Genomic DNA, 23,509 nt, shown 5'->3' with positions numbered 1-23,509 from the left:
TGAGTGTCATTATGCCCTGAGCACAAAGTCAGGGAGCTGAATAGAAAAGGGGCCCTTGGGAGTCCCCTGGCTGTGCAAGTCATGTCTGGTTCAGAGTCTACCGTTGTACTGGTGCATTTTGTGCCAGCTCATCCTTGGGTGACAGCTACCTCTCTAACAGCAGTGGCAGGTGTTACTATGCAGTCCTCAGTGGGAGCATGTTTTCTCCAGGGAGAAAACAGATGGCTGCCCAGGACCACCTCATCGAGGACACCTGTTCTTACAATGCCTCTCTCCTGGGAGCTCTGAGTCTGTGGGTTTCCCAAACCTCTGCCAGCCAGGTGAGAGAAGTGTAAGGCTGGTTGAAGGTCTCAAGGCTGCTCAGTGATGGGCCTTGCAATCCTGTGTCTCTCCATTGCCTCTCACATCAACAAGATCAAACCTTGACTCTGGTCTCCTGCCTTCTCCCTTCCTTCCTTTTCTTTTTGGTAGCAATAGGGTTTGAATTCAGGGCTTGCTCTTTGCTACATGTTCTATCATTTCATGCTCTATCACTTGAGTCATTCCACTGGCTCCTTTTTGCATTTGGCTATTTTATTTGTTTGTTTATTATTTATTGTGCCAGTACTGGGGCTTGAAATCTAGGCATCTCAGCTTTTTATGTTCACGGCTGGCACTCTATTACTTGAGCCATACCTCCAGTTCTGGATTTTGTGGGTTAATTGGAATCCAAGAAGTCTCTTGGATTTGTCTACCTGGCTGGCTTTGAATCATGATTCTCAGATCTCAGCCTCTTGGTTAGCTAGAATTATAGCTATGAACCACTGACACGTGGCTTGTATTGGTTATTTTTGAGATAGGCTGGTCTGGAATGCAATTTTCTGTTTGCATTTCTCCACCTTATGGGGATGACAGGCATGCACTACTACATTCAGGTATTGGTCAAGATGGGATTCTTTGTTTGGCCTGGGGTAGCCTCATAGTACAATTCTTCAATCTCTGCCTCCCAAGTAGCTAGGATTAAAGGCTTGAGTCACTGCACCTAGCTTCTGCTTTCTCCTGTTCTTTGTTTTCTGCCTTGTAAACAGTTGTTATAAATCACCATCGTCTAGTGTGCTTGGCTGATAATAGGTATGGATGCTGTGGCTGTCTGTGCCTAGAATGGGTAAAAATTGAGAACAATCATTTCCCAGGGCAGGAGAAAGTTGCTAGAACCTTAGTATGCAGTGCTTTCACTCCACATTGGAGAAACTTTGTAAAGCTAAGAATAATAAAGGACTTAAATTTTCGGTGTTGTAGAGAGGACTGTTGCATGGGACATACACTGGTGAGCATCCCTAATCTGAAATGCTTAGAACCATAAGTATTTCAAATGTCATTGATTTTCAGATTTTGAAATGCTTCCCATAAAAAAAATCTGAAATCTTAGATGTTCTGTAATCTATTTTGCAGATTTATGGCTAAGGGATAGGCATATGTTTGGTGAATCTTGTGATGCTGGGGGAGAGAAGTATTCTTTGGTGAAATACAATTGGGAAAGCCATCATCCTTCAGGTTATAACTGAATCCTCACAGGCACAAGATGTCCTTGAAGGCTTTGCAAGGGCCTATAAATAAATAAACAAACCTTGGAAACTTTTATCTCTTGGTTTCTCAACTTATTGGGCCACAGACTCCAGAGAAATATCTATAGGATGCTGGTTTTCTACACAATCCCATGTGAGACAACTCAAGTTAGCTGATGTGTGGAATGAAGTGACTAGGGGACCAATTAGCACAGTCACATGGTAGCAATGACAAGAAGTCATTAAGGTCTTTCTCCCTGTATACCAGGCCCCAGGCCAGGCTCTGGGAAGGGTTCAAAGATGAGGGAAACCTGCCCAGGCTGAGCCTCAGGCAGTGAGCTGAGCAGCAGGTGTTTTTGCTATTTTGGAAGTAGCCATAACCCCAACATGAAAAAGTTCTCATTTTTCATTCTGGAAAGTGAGTTGTAGATGATCTTTTAAGTCAGACAGGGAAATCTTCCTCTATAAAATCTGAATATAGAGACTATGGCTTCAGAGACTTTGAGAAACTCAGTCTGCTTAGAAATTTATGGTTTAGAATTAGTGTGAAAAATGGTGTAAAATTTGTAAACTACAAATGAAAGGAATGTGGTTTAAAGAAGTTTTTGTGGTTTTAGAGTTTTGTTTGTTGAAATGCCCAAAATGGACTTGAACTCCTGAGCTCAGCCATCCTCCTGCCTCAGCTACTTGAGTAGCTAGAACTCTAGGAGTGTAACGCCACACTTGGTTAACGAAATTCTTTAAAAATGTAAGTTACAAGCCGGGCACTGGTGGCTCACCTGACATCCTAGGTACTCAGGAGGCTGAGATCTGAGGCTCACAATTCAAAGCCAGTCCAGGCAGGAAATTCCATGAGACACTCATCTCCAGTTAACCACCAGAAAACTGGAAGTGGTGCTGTGTCTTAAAATGGTAGACCTCTAACCTTGAGTGAAAGAGCTCAGGGACAGCGCCCAGGCCCTGAGTTCAAGCCCAATAACCAACCCCCAAAAAAGGTTTTGTTTTTTTTTAAGTTGGTAAGGAGCACCCTAAACACTATCTCCTCTGATATGTAAAGATGTATTTTCTTTCACAGAGACTTCATGATGGGGACTTTTGGGAAAGACACAGCTGGTACCCCTTTCCCAGGACTTTAGTGCTGTTGATGGCTGGAGGTTTGTTGCCCCATGGCATGTAGGACAGATCATTTTGTCATACCCTGTGGCTCTGTAGCACAAGAGACAGAGTGGCTTGGCCTGATGAGGCATGGATTTGTGGGAGCTGGAGGAGGAAGTTTCCTGATCCCAGCTAAAATCTTATTGCAACCATACTGTCTAGGGACTGCTAGCCTGGGTCAGACCCAGGATCTGTCCCTTGAGCCGACTGTGAGGACTCATGAGTCATCTCCAAGGCCTAGGTCTGAGCACTGGCCCTGGTTTAGCATCTGGATAACTACATGGACATTCAGAGTACTAGGCAGTATACCTGGCAGTCCTGCCACCTCCTAAACAGTAAGCTGAGACTGCCAGTACTACTCAGGCCTCCCTCACTGTAGGCTCCAGGCTCCAGCTTTCCCTCCAGCTCCTACCTAAAATGGACAGGACTTGAACAAATGTGGGACAGCCTGCACTGATAACAATCACTCAACTGAATGAGAGGTGTTTGGAAGATAATCTTATCAGGGTGACTTTGTTCTTTTCTTTTTTTTGGTTGCTTGTGGGGCTTGAACTCAGCCTGAGTGCTGTCCCTCAGCTTTTCAGTTCAAAGCTAGCACTCTACCACTTGAGCCACAGTGCCATTTCTGGTTTTCTGAGTGGTTTTATTGGAGGTAAGAGTCTCACAGACTTTCCTGCCCAGGCTGGCTTTGAACTACAATTCTCAGATCTCAGTTCCCTGAGTAGCTAGGATTACAGGCATGAGCCACCAGCGCCTGGCTTCAGTGTGACTTCTTTTTTTTTTTTTTTTTGGATCCGGTCATGGGGCCAGAACTCTGGGCCTGGGCGCTGTCCCTCAGCTCTTCAGCTCAAGGCTAGCACTCTACCACTTAAGCCACAGCACCACTTCCGGCTTTTTTCTTTTTGCTTATGTGGTGCTGAGGAATCGAACCCAGGGCCTCAGGCATGCAAGGCAAGCGCTCTACCACTGAGCCACCTTCCTAGCCCTTCAGTGTGACTTCTTAAGCATGATCTGTTCAATATTACTTGGTAATGGAAGCTAGGTTTTTTGTTTGTTTTTTCTCTCACCCATGTCTATGAATACACCACCCCCCACACACACCTTTTGCTATGGACTCAGGAGACATTCTGTTAAAGGCTTTGAGTCAAATTGCCTGGGTTCTAATCACTGCTCTACTGCATGGGCAGGTTACTTTCGTCTCTGTACCTCAGTTTCCTGACCCAGAAAAGGAAACCATAATGTACATACTTTTCCATGATAAAGTGGAAATTCAAAGATCCTGGGGGTGGGGCTGGGAAGGTGGCTCAGTGGTAGAGTGCTTGCTGTGCATGCATGAAGCCCTGGGTTCGATTCCTGAGCACCACATAAGCAGAAAAAGCCAGAAGTGGCACTGTGCCTCAAGTGGTAGAACACTAGCCTTGAGCTGAAGAGCTGAGGGACAGTGCCCAGGTCCAGATTTCAGGCCCCACCACGGACAAAAAAAAAAAAAAAATCCTGGGGATGTCTGGCCTGCAACTTCAGATATTCCCAAGGGGCAGAGTTTCCCACTGGCTATCCACATAAGTCCTCAAGAGCCATACTCCATATAGCCTTGTCAGTGGGCTCCTGAGCCCCTTGGCTGAAAGGAAGAATCTCATGGCTAGTATGCTCAAAATGGCCAGCTTATGGTCTCCAGTAAGGGTACAGCCCTGGCTCTGCAGTCATGGCCCAGGCTCAGTATCTATCAGATTAGAGTCCCAGTTTGGACTCTAGAACTCCCAAGATTTGGGCATTTTACCAAGCATCTCTGAGCCCCATTTTTACTGAGTGCTCTCATCTGGAGTGAGAAGGTGTTCCTTTGAGAAGTAAATGAAGTCATGTGTGATCTCAGGCCAGACAGTGGCAAGCCCCCTGTGAGAGAACCCACCATTGTCAACCACTGCAGTCAGTGCCTACTTGATCATCAGGTTCCGAGTATTTTATGAGCCATAGGGACAGTGTCAGGTGGCACCAGGCAGGACCTGCTGTGCAGAAGGGAGGGCAGGCCACTGCATACAGCATCCCTGCCTAACTCCCTGGATCCCTCCAGAGCCCATCTTTTGCTGTGTGTCCCAACCATTAACAGGTAGATATGTTTCAGTGCTGTGTCCCCTGGGGATCACAGACCTGTGAACTCCTCTAGCTCATGAGAGTCTGTCTGGGGAGTTTTGGAGCAGGCTCTCTTTGCAGAAAATTATTTCCTGGCTTCAGGAAGGGTGACATTTTCCCATTTCTGTTCAACAATTAGCTGCATTTAATGGCTTAGAGAAAGAATGCTATGAGGATATCCATCTTGCCATAGGACAGAGGCTACAGGAGTGCTGGTCTCTGTCTGCAGGACTTAGCCCAGCACCTACCAAGAGTGGAGGCTTGATGGATGCATGCTCACCTATATTCCACAGATGACTCCTGGCACCTGTGCTGGACACTGAATACTGTCTTTGGCACTGTTAGATGCATAGGGATGAAGGACTGTCCTTGTCCTCTCTCACAAGCTTATATGTAGTATGAATAATCACTTAAGAAAATCAACCAGAACCAGAGAATTTGGAACTGGGGTAGGTGATAGAGAGGGACAACAGTTTTCAGGAAGGTGAGGAAAGAGGGAAGGCTTCTCCAAGGAGCTGACATTTGAGCTGAGTTTTGAATGACAAGGACAAGCTGTGTACATGGAGACCCAAGGGAAGAGCACGTCTGCCAGATGGAATATGAACTGAAATGAGCAGGCCTGGGAGACTGGGGGATAGCTCAGAGGTTTGGTGGGGGGGAAGGGGGAAGGTAGATAAGCATCAGGACTGGATGTGGGGGAGGGGACTGCCAAGGCAGGCAGGCCTAGTCCTGAGGATCAGGTGCCTAGAAGGTATAACTTAAGTCTAGGAATCATAGCAAGCCATGAAGGGGTGGAGGGCAAAAGTGTGAACTGGCATGATTTGGATTTTTCAAAGGATCCTTCTGCCTTCATGAGGAAAAGAGCCTGTTAGAGAGCAGCTAGGAGGCCAGGCAAAGGATGGCAGTGACTTGGTTTGGTGGTGGCATGGCAGTGGAGGGCAGCTGAGAAACTGACAGTGGAATGGATGATGCAGAGCGAAGGCAAGTCCTTGACAGGAAGAGTGTGGGCCTCTGTGCTCTTTCTATGCATACCTGCACCCTTTCCCAGACACATACATACTGCTGCTGGACCCCAATATACACTCAGATGGAGCATCTCAATGCAGATGACCAAGTACACAGCCAGGTCCCTGGGCTGGCCTCGCTGCCCTGACCTCTATCACTGGATGCACCATGGGAAGTTGGGTTAAAAATTATGCTTAGTGATCACATATATGGTATATAACATGTGAGCACCGTTATATATTACAGACTGTGATAGACAATTTGCTCCAGGAAAGTTAGAATGAACTTGTGACTTTAAATGAGCATCATTATTCCACAATACTGTGAATTTCCGGAAATTATGTAATCACTTAATCACAATAAAAAAAAAAAAAGAACCTCGGGGAAGGGAGGGAGGGAGGGGATGGTAGGGGGAAAACAATGGAGGGGGTAACAATGTACAAGAGGAAGTGTACTCATTACCTCACTCATGTAACTGTAACCCTCTGTATAGTAGCTTTACAATAAAAAAATTAAAAAAAATTATGCTTAGAAGGCTGGGAAGGTAACCCGTCAAAAAAAATTTTTAAAAAGATAGGGGCTGGGAAGGTGGCTCAGTAGTATAGTGCTTGCCTTGCATGCATGAGGCCCTGAGTTCGATTCCTCAGCACCACATAAGCAGAAAAAGCCGGAAGTGGTACTGTGGCTCAAGTGGTAGAGCACTCACCTTGAGCTGAAGAGCTGAAGGACAGTGCCCAGGCCCAGAGTTCAGGCCCCATGACTGGACCCCCCCCCAAAAAAAAAATTAAACAAGAGGGCTGGGAAGGTGGCTCAGTGGTAGAGCGCTTGCCTTGCATGCCTGAGGCCCTGGGTTCGATTCCTCAGCACCACATAAGCAAAAAGAAAAAAGCCGGAAGTGGCTCTGTGGCTCAAGTGGTAGAGCGCTAGCCTTGAGCTAAAGAGCTGAGGGACAGCGCCCAGGCCCTGAGTTCAAGCCCCAGGATTGGCAAAAGAAAGAAAGAAAGAAAGAAAGAGAGAAAGAAAGAGAGAAAGAAAGAGAGAAAGAAAGAAAGAAAGAAAGAAAGAAAGAAAGAAAGAAAGAAAGAAAGAAAGAAAGAAAGAAAGAAAGAAAGGAAGGAAGGAAGGAAGGAAGGAAGGAAGGAAGGAAGGAAGGAAGGGAGGAAGGAAGGGAGGGAGAAAGGAAGGGAGGGAGGGAAAGAGAAAGAGAGGAAGGAAGGAAGAAGGAAAGAAAGAAAGAAGGAAGGAAGGAAGGGAGGGAAGGAGGGAAAGAAAGAGAAAAATGATGCTTAGGCATAGTACCAACACCCCAGTAGTCTTTCTTGTCAGACTCTTAAAGTAAGACTTCTGAGGGGAATCTTAGACCTTCACCTCTGTTTGTCACTGTATCTCTTAGAAAGGGCCAGGAGACCCTACGGAGTTGAACTTTTAGAAACCAACCTATTGGTAAATTGAAACCACCTTGAGCTCCTCCCTAACTGGACCCCACTGGGTGCCCTGCCAGGTGACATGTTAGCCTAATTCACCCATCAACAACCCTGAAAAGCACATTACTTTTGCAGATGGGGAAGCTGAAGTGCTGAGAGGCTGTCAAGACTACTTGAGCCAAGTAGGGATGGTTTGCATATTACCTATCCACACCACCCTATTCACCCAGCCACACCTAACCACCACAACACAGCCTCATTTTCCATACCCAACCTATAGCACCACAAGCCCTGCACTCTTGGCTCACCGCTCGCACAGAGTCAGGCAGGTCCTCATCAAGCTCGCCCTTGAGGATCTTCTCCAAGGTGTTGATGGAGATCTCCAGGAGCTTCTCATGATGGTGATTCTCTAGATCCCGACACTGAGCCATTGTGCAGTGGTTAAGCAAAGCTAGAGTTGGAGCAAGCCCTGAGTGTTCCTGGCCTTTGGCTGGGCCTCTGACAAGCAGAGGTCCATCCCATCTCTGCTCCACAGAACAGACTTTAAGATGAACATTGAGGTGCAAAGAGGTGGCACTGACTTCACAGCCATCATCTATGTGCAGCAAGCCCCAGGGCCAACCCGCACCCACCTAGCTTGCTCCTGTCACTGCCTCTGGTTATCATTGACCCTCAGTGCCCAGCTTACCTCTGTATTATTATCTCATCAGCCTCCCTATCCTATGGCCTCCTACCTGGACACTGCAGTAGACTGGATTGCTCTTTCACATTCTTACTCCTTTTCTCCACAGCAGCCAGAGGGAGCTTAAGGACCCTATTGAGCCATAGTGCCTCACACCTGTAATCCTAGCTTCTCAGAAAGCTGAGATCTAAGGATTATGGCTTGAAGCTACGTTGGGCAGAAAAGTCTATGAACCTCTTATCTTCAGTTAACCACCAGAACGCTGGCAGTGGAGCTGTGGCTCAGGCAGCAGATCACCAACTATGAACACAAAAAGCTAAGGGATGATGTCTAGGCTCTGTGCTTAAGCCCCAGTACTGGCATACACACACATAACAAGGACCTCTGGTTCATCCTCAGGGCCTTTTGCACAGCTTGCCTCCACTACTACAATGTCTCCCACTCTTTCATTTGGTCAGTATGACCAAATGAAGCTCAGGGAAGATCCTGGGTCTGGCCTCTGGGTTAGCTGCTACTCACTCTGTACCCTGGGTACCACTTGCTACCTCTAAAACTTTTGTTGGCTTGCCAGACTCTGAATCCCAGGAATTGTCTGGGGTCTCCAAGGATCAGAAATTGCTTCTGGAGTGGAGCTTAGCAGTTTGTCCCTATGTGGCAGGTCCTAAGTTCAGGTAGAGAGATGGCTGATCATGCCTCAACTGTTGGCTTCTAGCTTTAATACTTAACAAGCTCCTTATAATTTGTCAGTATCTTCAATATGAAAGTTGCACCAGCCCAGTAGTTCTGGAATATCATCTATCCACAAATGTTACCCATTGGAGAACAAACATATGAGGACTTGATTGCATAGCAGTCCCTCTGGGCATCCAAAACATTCCTCTAACAAGGCCATCATTTGGAATCTCCCTTAGGCCTCATGGAACATTCTTTTTTGGTTTCTTTTTTTGGTCATGGGGCTTGAACTCTGGGCTTGGGTGCTGTCCCTCAGCTCTTCAGCTCAAGGTAAGCGCTCTACCACTTGAGCCACAGAGCCACTTCCGGTTTTCTGGTGGTTTATTGGAGATAAGAGTCTCACGGACTTTCCTGCTGGGGCTGGCTTTGAACCGTGATCCTCAGATCTCAGCCTCCTGCGTAGCTAGGATTACAGGCGTGAGCCACCAGTGCCCGCCCTCATGGAACATTCTTTTGGACATTCTATGTGGTTGCCAAAATGACATGCTTTTAAAGAGAGCTTTTCCCTCAGCAGGAAACGGAGGTTTTATCTTCTTCTAATTTCAAAGGTGTAGATTCTAATTAAGTAAGATCCTGTGGTCAATTTAAATATCTCTCAGAAATGTAGCTCTTTCTATAAGTCAGAAAGGTATGTATCTTTTTGTAAATCAAATGGGAAGTAGGTATATCTGGAGGAAAGTATAATCATTAGAGGGATGATGGGACAACTTTAGGGCATTGGTGGCCATAGAGGGGGACAGGTGAGCAATCCTATAGATGATCACCTGCAAGCTTCTTTGCAGGCTTCTGAAGCAGCTTTTTCTGTCTTCCTCCTTTTCTTCTCACTCCTCCTCCTCCTCCTCCTCCTCCTCCTCCTCTTCCTCCTCCTCCTCCTCCTCCTCCTCCTTTTCTTTCCCTCCTCCTTCCCTCCCCCACCTTCTCCTCTTCCTTTCTTTCTTTTGTGCTAGTCTTAGGGCTCGAACTCAGGGCCTGGACACTGCCCCTGAGCATTTTTTGCTCCAAGTGAGTGCTTTATTACTTGAGCCACAGCTCCACACCTGGCTTTTTTGGATGCTTCATTGGCGGTAAACAGTCTCACAGACTTTCATGCTCAGGCTGGCTTTGCACAGGGACCCTCAGATCTCAGCCTCTTGAGTAGCTAAGATTACAGGATGAACCACCAGTGCCTAGCCTATTCCCTGTCTTTTGTTCAAAGTATGGACCCCTCTTATCCAGTTCCTCTGGAGGCCAAGACCAAACTCAGGGACCTGCAGTAGCTCTTCATGGGAGGAGATCATTCCAGAAAGGATATAGGCCTTGAACATTTTCAATAAAGGTTCCTACCAAGTCGATGATGTTCCGTTCAAAAATATTTATAGTCTCCTAGAAATGATAAGAACACAGTTAATATGTGCATTTAGACTATTCAATGCATTTTAGACAGTGGGACTTATCATATTCCTTTCCTTGGTGCTGAGCTGCAGGCCCCTTACATTGCCTCAAAATGGGGAAAGTGCAGGGTACCCACAGGAGCCTTGATGATTCTGCAGATTGAGCAAATTAGACATTTTTCATATGTGTAAATGCCACTGCAGTGAGGGAAAATGGGGTCAAGTGAAAAGCACGGCTGTCCCTCAGCCATTTGGACTCAAGCAGGACCATGCATGGTTCTGGGAAGCAATTAGGTGCTGAACGGTGACCCCCCCACCCCCCATCACAGGTGCAACGGTTTAGAGGCAGTGGGGGCCCTCCCCTGGTGCTGCATACTACGTCTGCAGGGCTGGAATACTCCCCTGCGGGGAGTGAGCACTGCCTTGCATGCAGTGTGATGGTGAAATCTAGCTCATGTCGGAGGTGTCACTTTGATGTGTGAGGAATTGATTAGGCGCTATCTCTTGGCCCAGCCACAGCAGCATCTGATGAGGTTCAATTCATCACACCACTTCCAACTCCCAGCCTCCACTGCCTGCGAACACACGTCACCCTGGCTGCTAATGCATTTTAGACAGCCACACTTTTCATTTGCCCTCCTCAGCACTGAGCACTGAGCAGCCGGCTCCTCACATCACTGGGGAAACAGCAACCTCAGGCTGTGCTGTGGAGGGGGGCCTTTGTTTGGTCCTTGGGTCTAATCCAAAACCTCTCTCTCTTCTCTATTGTAGCTCTGGGCTATTCCAGGATGGAGAGAACATTCCAGAAGAATGGATCCACCTCCCATTCTCATAAGAATCAGTTCCCCATCTAAATGACTAAATTGTTAGTAATTATTAAAATCTGGTGCTGGAAGTGTAGCTCAGTGGTAAAGTGCCTGTCTGGCATTCTAGAGGCCCTAGATTCCATCTCCCTAGCACCGCCCCCCGCCCCCCAAAGCAAACTTAGGGTCATCTTGGATGTTTTAACACAGGGGCTTGTGGAGGCTATGCCTGTGGGTATTTCTACAGTACTATCACTGGGATCCTGCATCTGAGCCTCGCCAGGCCTTACCTCCAGCTGCTCTACCAGCTGCATCTCCAGTGTCATGAGCACATTGAATAGCTCATTGATGTCCTCACTGCACTCCACTATCTTCTTCTCAATAGTGGGCAGGTCAGTCTCTTCTCGGATGGCACTTAAATTCTGAAAACCAAAACCTGTGCTTTAGGAATCAATAATTAAGCACAGTTACTGCTAGGTGGCACTTGGGTTTTATGGGAAAAAACTTGGACTCTGGGGTGGAATTGCCCAAGTTCAAATCTCAGCCCTGTCATTGTCCAGCTCTACAGGCGTGGAGAAGCTATCTGTTGTGGACTGGTGGTTTAGTTCAATGGTAGTGCTTGCATAACATGTCAGGAGGCAGTTTTAGAGGCTGGAAGTACATAATCAGTTGACCCCATTTGGTGGGCTTCACCCATACGCCATGTGGTTGCATCACAACTTGGTCGTATCACAACATAGAGGGTGGCTTTATGTAGTAGGAACATGGGCAAGTATCTAGGGACTTGGGCAGGAGGGGTCACGTGGCAAGAAAAGAGGCAAGAGAAAAGGAGTTCAGAAAGCATGAATCTTATGTATCTACCTATTTTTTTTTGTCAGTTGTGGGACTTGAACTAAGGGCCCAGGTGCTGTCCCTGAATTCTTTAGCTCAAGCTAGCACTCTACCACTTGAGCCACAGCCCCACTGCTAGCTTTTTCTGTTTATGTGGTACTGAGGAATTGAACCCAGGCCTCATGCATGTTAGGCAAGCACTATACCACTAAGCCACATTCCCAGCCCTCACACGACTTTTCTTTCCTGGGCTGGCTTTGAACTGTGATCCTCAGATCCTGTGATCCTCAGATCCTCATATCTCATTCTCCTGAGAGAATGCTGGTGTGAGCCACCAGCACTCATCTCTAATATTTTTTTTCTTTTTGGCAGTAGTGGTGTTTGAACTGAGAGCCTCATGCTTGCTGCTCTACCACTTGAGCCACTCAGTCAGCCTCTTTTGCATTGGTTATTTTCAAGATAAGATCTTTTTTTTTTTTTTTTGGTTGTGGGGCCTGAACTCTGGGCCTGGGCGCTATCCCTCAGCTCTTCAGCTCAATGCTAGTGCTCTATCACTTGAGCCACAGCGCCACTTCCAGCTTTTTTTTTCTCTCTGCTTATGTGGTGCTGAGGAATCGAACCCAGGTCCTCATGCATGCAAGGCAAGCACTCTACCACTGAGCTACCTACCCAGCCCCCAATTCTTGATTTATGTCTAAGCCAGCCTGCACCGCCCCCCTCTCATTTCCTCTCTGCCCCCTCCCCATTACTGGGATGACAGGTGCACCACTGCAGTCAGCCATTGTGCTTCCCTATAACTTGAGATGACAGGTGCACACCACTGTGTCCAGCTATTGAATTAAATGTAGTCTCGCCAATCTGTATGCCTAGGCCAGCTCCAAATAGTGATCCCACATCACTGACTCCCAAAAGTAGCTAGGATAATAGGCTTAAGCCACCACCTTCCAACAGGCTGATCATGTTCTCTAGGCTGAGATCTGGAGGATCAGGGTTCAAAGCTAGCCTGGGCAGAAGAGTTTATAAGACTCCATCCCTAAAATAACCAGTGAAAAGCCAGGCTGGAGGCATTGGGCCTGGGAACATGATCAGCCCTGATGCAACATCAGCTTGTTTTTTGATACTTGGTATTAGTCATGGGGCAGGATGGAGTTAATTGGTCATGAGTCAGTGGGAAAAAAAGATACTTCCCATCTAGATAGAAATCAAACTCAATCTCTTCTTCAAACCTTATATGAATACAAGTTCCTGATGGGAGTAAAGATTCAGTTATGAAAAGGAAAATCATGTTAGAAGAAAATATAGGGAACTTTTTTTCTTGGCAGTACTGGGGTTTGAACTCAAGGGTTTGTAGTTACTGACACTCTGCACTTACTAGGCAGTTTTTTTGAGCCAATACCCAAGCCTTTTTTTTTTCTGTTGTCACATAGGGTCTCCCTTATTCCTTTTGGGCTGGCCTGAACTGTGATCCTCCTATTTATGCTTTCCAGATAGCTGAGATGATAGGTGCTACTACATCCAGCTTTTTATTGGTTGAGATGGGGTCTTGCAAACTTTTTGCCTAGGCTAGCCTTGAACTGCAGTCTTCCTGATCTCAGCCTCCTAAGGATTACAATCATAAGCCACTATGCCCTGGGTTTTAACTCAGGGCCTTACACTTGATCTGCTTACTTGCTTAGCTTGTTCAGTTGGCACTCAATCACTTAAACCTGGCTTTTTACTGGTTATTTTAGGGATGGAGTCTTATAAACTCTTCTGTCCAGGCTAGCTTTGAACCCTGATCCTCCAGATCTCAGCCTCTTTGGTAGCTAAGATTATAAGTATGAGCCACTGGTGCCTTACTATGAGGACTAATAGTGTGGGTGGGAGGAAAGCAGGGCAGAGCTATAGGAAGGGACCTGGGTGGGGAGGTAACTAGGGGCCCTCAGGATCCATAGGGTCTTTGGAACTTCCAGGACAGAGGCCTCAACTTAGGATGTGTTTTCCAATGTCAAGTCAGACCAGGTGGTGAGTGGTGCACCTGGATCTGGGTACAGATGTTTCCAGGCCCTGTGGACTGTCTGAGTGAGAGTCACTGCTCAGGCTATAGAGGAATTGGCTTGTTCTAAGGAACAAAGCCTGGCTCCTGGAAGTGGGTGGCTTGGTCCAGTCAGGCTTCACCTGGGCACATCCTACTTTTCTTCCACATGGACTCGGTGCCCTGAGGGAACTTGGGCTTCAGGAGGAGCCACTGACTGACCTCCAGCCATCCCAATTCCAGGAGCTACAGGAAACCAAAGAAGAAACACTAGGAAGTGGCTGGACAGGAACAGAGGAATGGAAGGTGGCCTGTCCAGTCCAAAGAGAACAATTCTGATGACAGCTGCCTCAGGAGAAGAAGCTGGCAGCCACATTTCCCCATGAAATCTTCCTGTTTTCACTGTCAGCAGGATGCTCAAGACATTTTTAAACCTTTTGCAGGCCAAACCAAACACAGATGGGAACCAAATGTGTCCCTCTGCTGAAAGTTTTAACTGCTGCTCCAATGCAGTAATATACCTCCTCATAGTAAGAAGGGTTTCAAGAATCAAATCACACAGGACATGAAGACCCTCAGTCAGGCTCCTGAGGCAAGGACAAGGCTGTGGGAGTGGGGAGGGTTAGGAAGTCTGGGGTTGGAGGCCAACCCTGTTATGTCTAACTGGCTTTATTTTGGGGAGAGTGCTCCGCTTAAACTGAATGAATTTATGGGCTCCTTGAAGTCTCTCACCTTGCAAGTAAACTAGTGTCTGTGAGTAGCTTTTAGGAAAAAGAAGTTCGGCCGTGCTCCTTAAGAGACTCACAATGATCCATTATGTATATTAGGTTAATATCCTGTCTTGCCCGATGCTCACAGCTATGCAGGAGGCTAAGATCTGAGGATGACGGTTTGAAGCCAGCCCAGGCAGGAAAAATCTGTGAGACTCATATCTCCAATTAACCACTAAAAAACTGGAAGTCGAGCTGTGGTTCAAGTTGTGGTTCAAGTGGTAGAACACTGATCATGAGCAAAAATGCTAAGGGACAGTAACCAGGCCCTGAGCTCAAGTCATAGTATGGGCACACACAACAAAATAATAATGCTACTATGCTGGGCATGATGGTACATGTCTGGCTACTGGAGAGGCTGAGGCAGGAGGAGTATTTGAGCCTAGGACTTTGAGACCAACTGGAACAACATAGGCAGGATAGGTCAGGGAGCATGAGGCATGGGAGACAGTAGCCAGAATTCAGAGATAAACTATGTATTCATGAATATGAAAGCACAGACATTGTTTTCTTTGCTTTAAGCTTCATACTCCCTCACTGAGCTGCAACATATTAAAAAAGAGGGGCGAGGGCAGAGGGAGTAGCTTTCTCCCTCTGCTTTTGCCCGCTTGTCCATAAAATTAGTATACTCTGAGAACTAAGCAAAAATGCTTTGAAGAATGACAGTTGTCCTGGGGTGGGAGTGGGGGGACACACTTGGTAAAATGATTCTTTTGATCAAAGTGTTTGTAATATTTCTCTCAAGGTTGGACACTTGTCTTGAAGGGAGCATCTGGCAGTACTCATTCTTTGTTTTTGTTTTTTGTAGGTTATGGGGCTTGAACTCTGGGCCTGAGCACTGTCCCTCAGCTCTTCAGCTCAAGGCTAGTGCTCTACCACTTGAGCTACAGCGCCACTTCCGGTTTTCTGGTGATTTATTGGAGATAAGAGTTTCATGGCTTTTCCTGCCCAGGTTGGCTTTGAACTGTGATCCTCATATCTCAGCCTCCTGCATAGCTAGGATTACAGGCGTGAGCCATCGGTGCCCGGCTTCATTCTTTGTTTAAAAGTATGCTCAACCATCTACGTCATTAATGACCTCAAATTAATAAGGGACCAACCTTTAAATCTCTGGGTCCATATGACATGATTCGATCTACCAGATGTCCAGAACATAGATGAGCACTCAACCAGAGGGGAATCTGAGCCAATACCCCAGCCTACTTTAAAAACCCTGATGTTAGAGTATTCTACACACTATGGGCCCACACCCATGTCTTTGAATACTATCTTTCCACCTTCCCTTTGATTTGCTTTGCTAATAATTTTTTGGTGTCCATCTCAATGTGTCCTAAAATTCTTTTTTTGCAATGATGGTGGTTCACACTTGTAATCCTAACTACTCAGAAAGCTGAGATCTGAGGATCATGGTTTGAAGTTAGCTCAGACAGGAAAGGCCATCAGATTTATCTCCAACCAACAAAAAGCCATAAGTGAATCTGTGGCTCAAAGTGGTAGAGCACTAATCTTGAACACAAAACAATAACAACAACAAACCCCAAACTCAGGGGTAGTCCCCAGTCCCAGAGTCCAGCCCCAGGACACCGCAAAAACAAAACAAAGACATGAACTCAGTACTCAAGGGCCATGGGAGGCATTCACCCTTTTGGAGAAATTCTCCCTACAGCTTCATCAATTCCAGTAGCAACCCTGTCTCAAATAATAAGGATAATGCTAACTAAAAGAAACAAAAAGTACAGACTGGTCCCTTTCCAATGACCCCTGCTTATGCTGAGTCCTGAATGCTAGAGCCTTCTTCTCTGCTAGGTCAGACATCCTTCCTCCAACACACCTGCCTGACTCTGCCTCACTTTCCTTAGACTCCCTAAGCTCTAAGGCTTCCCTCCAGGATATCACAGATCACTGTGCTCACTCAGGTGGAGAGAGCTTGGTCCTTAAACTCCCTAAGGACAGCAGTCATGTGCAACATCACCCCAGTAACCCAGGGCCAGGCACAAAGTAGGGCTCCAAAAATGCCTGCTAAATGAATGCATGAACAGAAGGAAGGAATTGTCATGGTCGTCATCAGAGTTGTAGCACAAATAATACCATTACTAATAGCAATGATGATGGGAATGACCTTGAATTCCAAGGGCATCTTTGTGAGACCTGCAGGCCCCATATTGGCTCAGTCATCAAGCAATGGGGTGCTGTGGTTGAAGAGCTCAATGAGCTCAATCATGGGTCTACCACTCAATGAAGGTGTGATCCCTGGGCAAATGGGACAATGTCAACAGGCCTTAGGAGTCACAATAGTTGCAGGTCCTCCATAGCTGGAGGAAATAAGGCTCAAAGGAGGCAAGGGGGACCTACCAGCATGTGTTTCTCCTCGAACTTGGCAATCTTGAACTTGCCTTGCTCCTGGTTTTCGTGGATGGCCTCGAGCATACATTCATTGAAGGTATCTAGTTCTATTTTCCTCTTCTCCTGCTGTTTTAAGCCATACTCAAAAATGTTCAGGCAGATGATGACAAACTTATCCTTGTAGGTGAGAGGCTGTTAAGGAAGCTCAGTGCTATCTCAGGAGCAGGCTGCTATGGGGGCACAACAAAGCTGCTGGAGTTTCCTGGCAGAGCACAGACTACGTGCTAAGTACTGTGTGCAGGACTTGAAATAGTGGTAGTGTGTGGACCCTTGGGCAGAAGAAGAAATAGAGGCCCAAATGGCCAGGATTTAAAATGTGGGGCATAATATAGTGGTTGGGACAGTTATTCAACCTGAGCCTGAAAGAGTTAAGAACAAGGCTGAAAGGTCCCAGAAAACAGACTCTGGAAAACTTGGGGTCTAGACTAGTCTCCATGCTCTGAGAAAGATCATGTAATGAAATGCAGATGAACAAGTCCTGGCTCTGCTGCTGCTTCTGGGACCCACCTTGGGTATTCCAGTCCTGGACTCATTTCCTCCTCCGCAGCCAAGGACAGGAAAGCTACCGCCACACAGAGTTCCTGGGAGACATCCTGAGGGTCAGGTAGGTAAAGTTCACATGACATTGGTCATTCTGAGGGAATGGAAACCAATTCTTGGAAGATGAAATGACTTACCCAGAGTCTCACAGCCACAAGGTCTTCCAGCCCAGAGTCTGATCCAGGTCACCTGGTGAGGAGGTAGCCAGGCCAGGCCCGAGCCCCATCTGTCTGGCCTAGAGAGCCCTGTTCTTCACTGTTGCCTATCACTCCACCTCATTCTGTTCAGAATATTGAATTTGGAGTCAATTTTGATCCAATATGAATGCTGTCAGATTCAAAACAGAGTCATCTGTGCCAAACTCTGACCAAAGGAGCTAGGGAAGGCCACAAAGGGAAGTCCTCACGCAGGATTTGACATCACAAAGCCAGTCGTCTGCTCAATGAGAATACAGTGTCACAAGCTTAAATAAGCAAACCAGCTTATATGGTTTGAGGATAAGTTGTAGCCAGCAACTGTCAGTACCATGAATGCACAATGCAGCTTTCCCTTTCTTGGGCACCTAGTCTTTCCTGTGTTTGCCAGGTGCACTTCAGGACATCTTGGTCTGTGTATGAGTCTCACACTGTGATTCTACTTTGACATTTCATTCCCAATAAAGCAATTGCTTTATTGGAGATTTGTCTGCATATTTTCTTGGAACTTGACACCAGTAGCAGTAGATCCACAGACGTGATCATGTCACCTCAGAGCCTCTCAGCTATTGGACTCCTTGCCTACCCCCAGCCATCAACTCACCACGTAAACCACTAGTAATCATTGCCACTGCCACATTGCCAAGTGTTGACCACATCCTAGGGCTCCAGCTAACTAGGGAATGAATATGAGCTCTAAGGCCTTGCAGACCAGAGTTTAAACTCCAGCTTCTAATAAAGTGATATTGAGCCAGGTGTGTCTGTCTCATGCCTGTAATCCTGGCTACCCAAGAGGCAATTCAAAGCCAACGTGGACAGGCAAACTCATAAGACTCATATCTCCAATTAACCACCAAAAAGCTGGAAGTGGAGTTGTGGCACAAATGGTAGAGCACCAGCCTTGAGCAAAAGAGGGACAGAACCCAGGTCCTGACTTCAAGACCCAGTACTGGTGTATGTGCGTGCATGCATACACACACACACAAACTCTCTCTCTCTCTATGTTGACTTAACCTGTCCAGCTTCAATTCTCCATCTATAAAATGCATTTGATCTAGTGCAAGAGCATAGCAAGAACAAGTAACTGTTTAGTGGGATCCTTGCCCCGAACACACGGTCTAATTGCCCTATCTCTGAAAAGCTGGTTGTCAAGCATAACAGACTTAGACCAAGCCAACAATCACCCAAGATGTCCCTGAAATCTAGAAAGTGTTTCCCCAGGCAGGTCAGCGGTCCTAGCTAGAACTATGTTTTGGGTACATTGCTAATATGGGAATTTTACCTCCAAAGGTCTCATGTGAGAAACAAGGAAACAACCCCAGAGCAGAAGAAATTTTCCAAAAGAGGCTAGTGGCACTCAGACCAGGCTCAGGCATGGGAAGGATATACTTCAAGGAGCTCGTTGACTCCAGGCAGGTAGGACAGCTTGTTGCCCTCTGTGTCATCAGCGTACATGCTGTCAAACAGGAAGGAGCCATTCAGGTACTCAATGAATGCCAACTGTGGGTGAAAACACATGTCGGGTATGGTGACCCTTAGTCAGGCACCTGCAAGGGCAATAGGGCAGTAAAGGCTTCCTGGAGCAATACAACACCTGGACTGCAGCCCTCCCTCCTAGGAAGGCTGGTATGTGGCATGCTCCAGGTAAAAACGAATGGCATGTGTGGAGGATAGAGCTGTATACTGCTCTAGACTTTCTGACTCAGTCTGGCTGCACAGAGATCTGAGGGCTAGCTAGAAGGAGGCCAACAGGTTGCATCCATGAATTCAGGACATGCTGAGCATAGGGACTTAAACTGCTGCTGAGTGGCATGGGGAATTGCCCGAGGATCTTAAGAAAAGGGGATGCTGAGACATATTGTTATTAGCACAATCTCTCTAGCTCTGAGTGCTGGGGGCTAGGGTTTGGACTCAGGTGGAGGTAGCTTTAAGAGCAGGTACCAGAACAGAGAAAGGCAGAGAAAGGGCAGAGTAATGTACATGTTTTTAGAGTTTGGAAACCTCCACTTAATAATCAGGGCACTTGGGCATCTCTGAGCTAGGCTGGGGGCTGGGTGGCACCTTCCAGAATGGTACCTTGTGTTCTTCTAGCATATCTTTCTTGGCCTTCTCCTCCTCTGCCCGGAGCTCCATCACATTCTCCCGGTGCTTCAGCTCGTCGATGCTGAACTGGTGCTTTATCTTTGCCAGCTCTTTCTGACCAAGGAACAGGAAATGATATCATCATCAGAGGACATTTGGTTTTCCCAAGACACAGTGACCTCTGCCATCCTGTGGCCTCCTAAAGATGGACCAGCATCAAGAAAGGGGTCCTTTTCACAAGAGATGGGTGAGCTGTGAGGATTTAAGAATGAGAACAGCTCATCTCCTTGTAATCTTACTCAGGTATCCTGAGTCTACAAGAAAATCAGGAAGCTGGGAAGTCACAGAGCTAAAGGCACTCCAGAGCCTGCCCCTCGTTCTGGGAAGCCTGAGCTGCTCCATGCTGTAGGAAGCACTGGAAGCTGCCCACCTGCTGGAGTCCTGCAGCACCAAGGGTGAGGTATAGCTGGTCACAGGCCAGCTAGTTCTGCAAATAGGAGTTTTAGGGTCCCTGCTTTGTATATGGCTGCCTTTTAGGACTGTTTGCTTACTGACTCACTCTCTCTCTCTCTCTCTCTCTCTGTCTCTCTCTGTCTCTGTCTGTCTGTCTGTCTGTCTGTCTGTCTGTCTGTCTGTCTGTCTGTCTGTCTGTCTGTCTGTCTGTCTCTCTCTCTCTCTCTCTCTCTCTCTCTCTCTCTCTCTCTCTCTCTCTCTCTCTCTCTTTATCTCTATCTCTGTATACACCTGCCAGTACTGGAGCTTAAAGTCAGGGCTTTGGGCTCTTGCATAGCCTTTCTCCTAATGGCTAGCACTTTACTATTTAAGCCACTCTTCTACTTCTGGCTTTTGGCTGGTTAGTTGGAGATAAGGAGTCTCAGAGACTTTTCTGCCAGGATTGGCTTCAAATCTTGATCCTCAGATCTCAGCCTTCTGAGTACCTAAAATTATAGGTGTGAGCCACCTATATGACTAGATGACTCTATAAAGCAAATGAAGTTTCTTTCATTCGTGTTGATGCAATGGGAGCACCCAGGTTGTAGCCCTGATGACAACTTCTGGGGGCCAAGGAAGCAATGCTTGGGAAGAGATTTTGTTACTACTTAGTGTTAGGCTGTCTTATCGTTTTAGAATTTGTTTATAAGTGTTGGTATTAACCTTACCCCAGTCAGAATGTCCCACATCCACAAATCAGCCAACCACAAATGCTGGAAGGGGATGCAGAGAAAGAGGAACCCTATTACAATGCTGGTGGGAATGTACACTTATACAACCACTTTGGACAGCAGTCTGGAGGGTCCTTAGAAAGCTAAAGATTGACCTCCCTTACAACCCAGTCATACCGCTTCTAGGCATCTACCCTGAACAACAGGAACCAATATACAAGGACACGTGCACCTCCATGTTTATTGCAGCACTGTTCACAATTGCTAGGATATGGAAACAACCCAGATGCCCCACCACAGATGAATGGATCCAAAAATTGTGGTATCTATACACAATGGAATATTATGCAGCCATTAGAACTGACAAAATAATGGCATTTGCAGGGAAATGGATAGAGCTAGAAGGAATCATGTTGAGCGAGGTAAGCCAAGAGCAAAGAGACAAATGGTACATGGTCTCCCTGATAAGTGGATGCTAAATCCAAAATGTTAGGTGATACGACAAAATTAACAGGACTTAAGAAACAAAGAACTTCCACTCATCTGGTCGAACCACTACTAAATATCCCCATGCTGCTGATCACGTGTATGGTGTATATGTGTACACAGTTATATGTTATAGACTGTGATAGACAATTTGCTCCAGGAAAGTTAGAATGAACTTGTGACTTTAAATGAGCATCATTATTCCACAATACTGTGAAAATGGGAAATTATGTAATCACTTAATTACAATTAAAACAAAGAACCTTGGGGAAGGTAGGGAGGGAGGGGATGATAGGGGGAAAACAATGGAGGGGGTAACAATGCTCAATAGGAAGTGTACTCATTACCTTGCTCATGTAACTGTAACCCTCTGTATAGTATCTTTACAATAAAAAATTTTTAAAAAACCTATGTTTGGGACACTGGGGTAGCTTGAGGGATACCCATGAGAGGCCATCTGAAGTAGGAAAGAGGGATGACTCGCTGGCCATAACTCTGACCCATAGCATCATGCCTATGGAACATAAATGCTGCTTTGGGTGATCCTGGCAATCTAATTGCTGACCCTCCTCAACAGGCTTCATCTGGAAAACAGACAAAGTAGCCTTACCAGATTTCCTTGGGGCAATGTAAGCAAGGGGCATGGTCCGAGGAGTCCACAGGAAACAGTCCCCTGAAGGCGCTTATAGAGGCCAGTAGGTAAGGGACTTAGCAAGAGGAAGCTGTGGATGGAAGAGGCTTCAGTGTCCCATGAAACCTGAGTCCCTGAAGATTGTCTCACAGAACTGGTAGACAGAGAAGGGATACTTGCCACTTGTTCATCAATGCACCGGAAATCCAGATACACAAGGTCAGGAAGGTAGGCATGGATGAACATCTTGTACTCCTCTGCCTCGGTGATGGGGTTTCCAGAGAGGCTGAGCGTTCGCAGGCACTTGAACTTCCGCAGGTAGACGAGCTGGGAGAAAAGAGAGAAGAAAGATTCATTTTCTGGCTGCCACCGAAGTGAAATCACATCTGGTATCATCTCTCCTCTCAACACTCTTCTAAATCAACAACCTAGCCAGGACAACTTGTGTACAGACAGGAAAGGCAGTGGGGGTTTGAGATAGTCAGCTTTGTAGACATTTGGTCAGGCATGATCTTTGTATAGAATCAGTCAACCAGGGTTGGCTGGTTGGACTTCGGACAAGTTATCTAACATCAGCAAGCCTTGATTTCCTTATTCTTAAAATGGGCATAAGGATATTAGATGCACTTATAGGTGTTGTAAAAACCAGATGAAATAAGCTATGAATAGCATTCAGAAGGGTGTATGACACCTACTCAATAAATGATAGTTGTGATATTTACTAGTAGTCACTCAGAATTGGTGTGTCTTTTAGATTACAAAGCAAAAGATCTAAATGTCTTAATGTAATTTATTGTTAGCCTTTCTTTCACTAGATGGCAGGAAGTAGAAGTTCCACTAGCTGCTGCTTATTCTATCCTCAAATATCAATAAAATAGGAGGTAAGTCAACCACTTAGCTAAAACTTCTTGCAACAGCACTATTTGAACACCTAAGCACAATGTCATGCATAAGAGGAGAGAAAGCTAGTGTGCAAGCTGGGTACTGGTGGATCACACCTACAATACTAGCTATTCAGGAGGCTAAGACTTGATTTGAAGCCAGTTGGGGCAGAAATCTATGAGAATCCACCTCTGATTAACCAGCACAAAGCCAGATTGGAAGTACAGATCAAGTGGTAGAGCAGCAGCAATGAACAAGACAGCCAAATAAGAATGAGAGGCCCTGAGTTCAAAGCTTTTCTGAGAGAACTAACTTTCTTTCTTTTCTTTTTTCTTTCTTTTTCTTTTTCTTTCTTTCTTTCTTTCTTTCTTTCTTTCTTTCTTTCTTTCTTTCTTTCTTTCTTTCTGTCTGTCTTTCTTTCCTTCCTTCCTTTCTTCTTTCTTTCTTTCTTTCTTTCTTTCTTTCTTTCTTTCTTTCTTTCTTTCTTTCTTTCTTTCTTTCTTTCTTTCTTTCTTTCTTTCTTTCTGTTGTTGTTGGTCATGGGGCTTGAACTGTCCCTGAACTCTCTTTTGCTCAAGGCTAATACTCTACCATTTTGAACCATAGCACCACTTCCAGTTTTCTGGTGGTTAACTGGAGATAAATGTCTCATGGACTTTCCTGAGTGGGCT

The 23,509-nt window shown here is 46.2% G+C and overlaps 1 protein-coding gene across 1 annotated transcript in view; it reads right to left on the bottom strand.

Moving 5' to 3' along the window:
• The window catches only part of Drc3 (dynein regulatory complex subunit 3), a 36,375-nt gene that overhangs the window by 1,033 nt on the left and 11,833 nt on the right, over window positions 1-23,509 (bottom strand). The window contains exons 6-12 of the mRNA XM_070027561.1: window positions 22,137-22,283; window positions 19,671-19,790; window positions 18,982-19,094; window positions 16,810-16,984; window positions 11,133-11,264; window positions 9,961-10,031; window positions 7,564-7,687 (exon numbers count right to left, since the gene is read on the bottom strand). Of these exons, the coding sequence (XP_069883662.1) occupies window positions 7,564-7,687; window positions 9,961-10,031; window positions 11,133-11,264; window positions 16,810-16,984; window positions 18,982-19,094; window positions 19,671-19,790; window positions 22,137-22,283 (882 nt within the window). The remainder of the gene's footprint in view (window positions 1-7,563; window positions 7,688-9,960; window positions 10,032-11,132; window positions 11,265-16,809; window positions 16,985-18,981; window positions 19,095-19,670; window positions 19,791-22,136; window positions 22,284-23,509) is intronic.

This window comes from Dipodomys merriami, unplaced genomic scaffold (genome assembly GCF_024711535.1).
Source record: "Dipodomys merriami isolate MVZ:Mamm:240054 unplaced genomic scaffold, mDipMer1.0.p SCAF_19, whole genome shotgun sequence".
Taxonomy (NCBI): domain Eukaryota; kingdom Metazoa; phylum Chordata; class Mammalia; order Rodentia; family Heteromyidae; genus Dipodomys; species Dipodomys merriami.
Note: the sequence above shows the minus strand (reverse complement) of the source record. Positions and strands in the feature narration are given on the sequence as shown.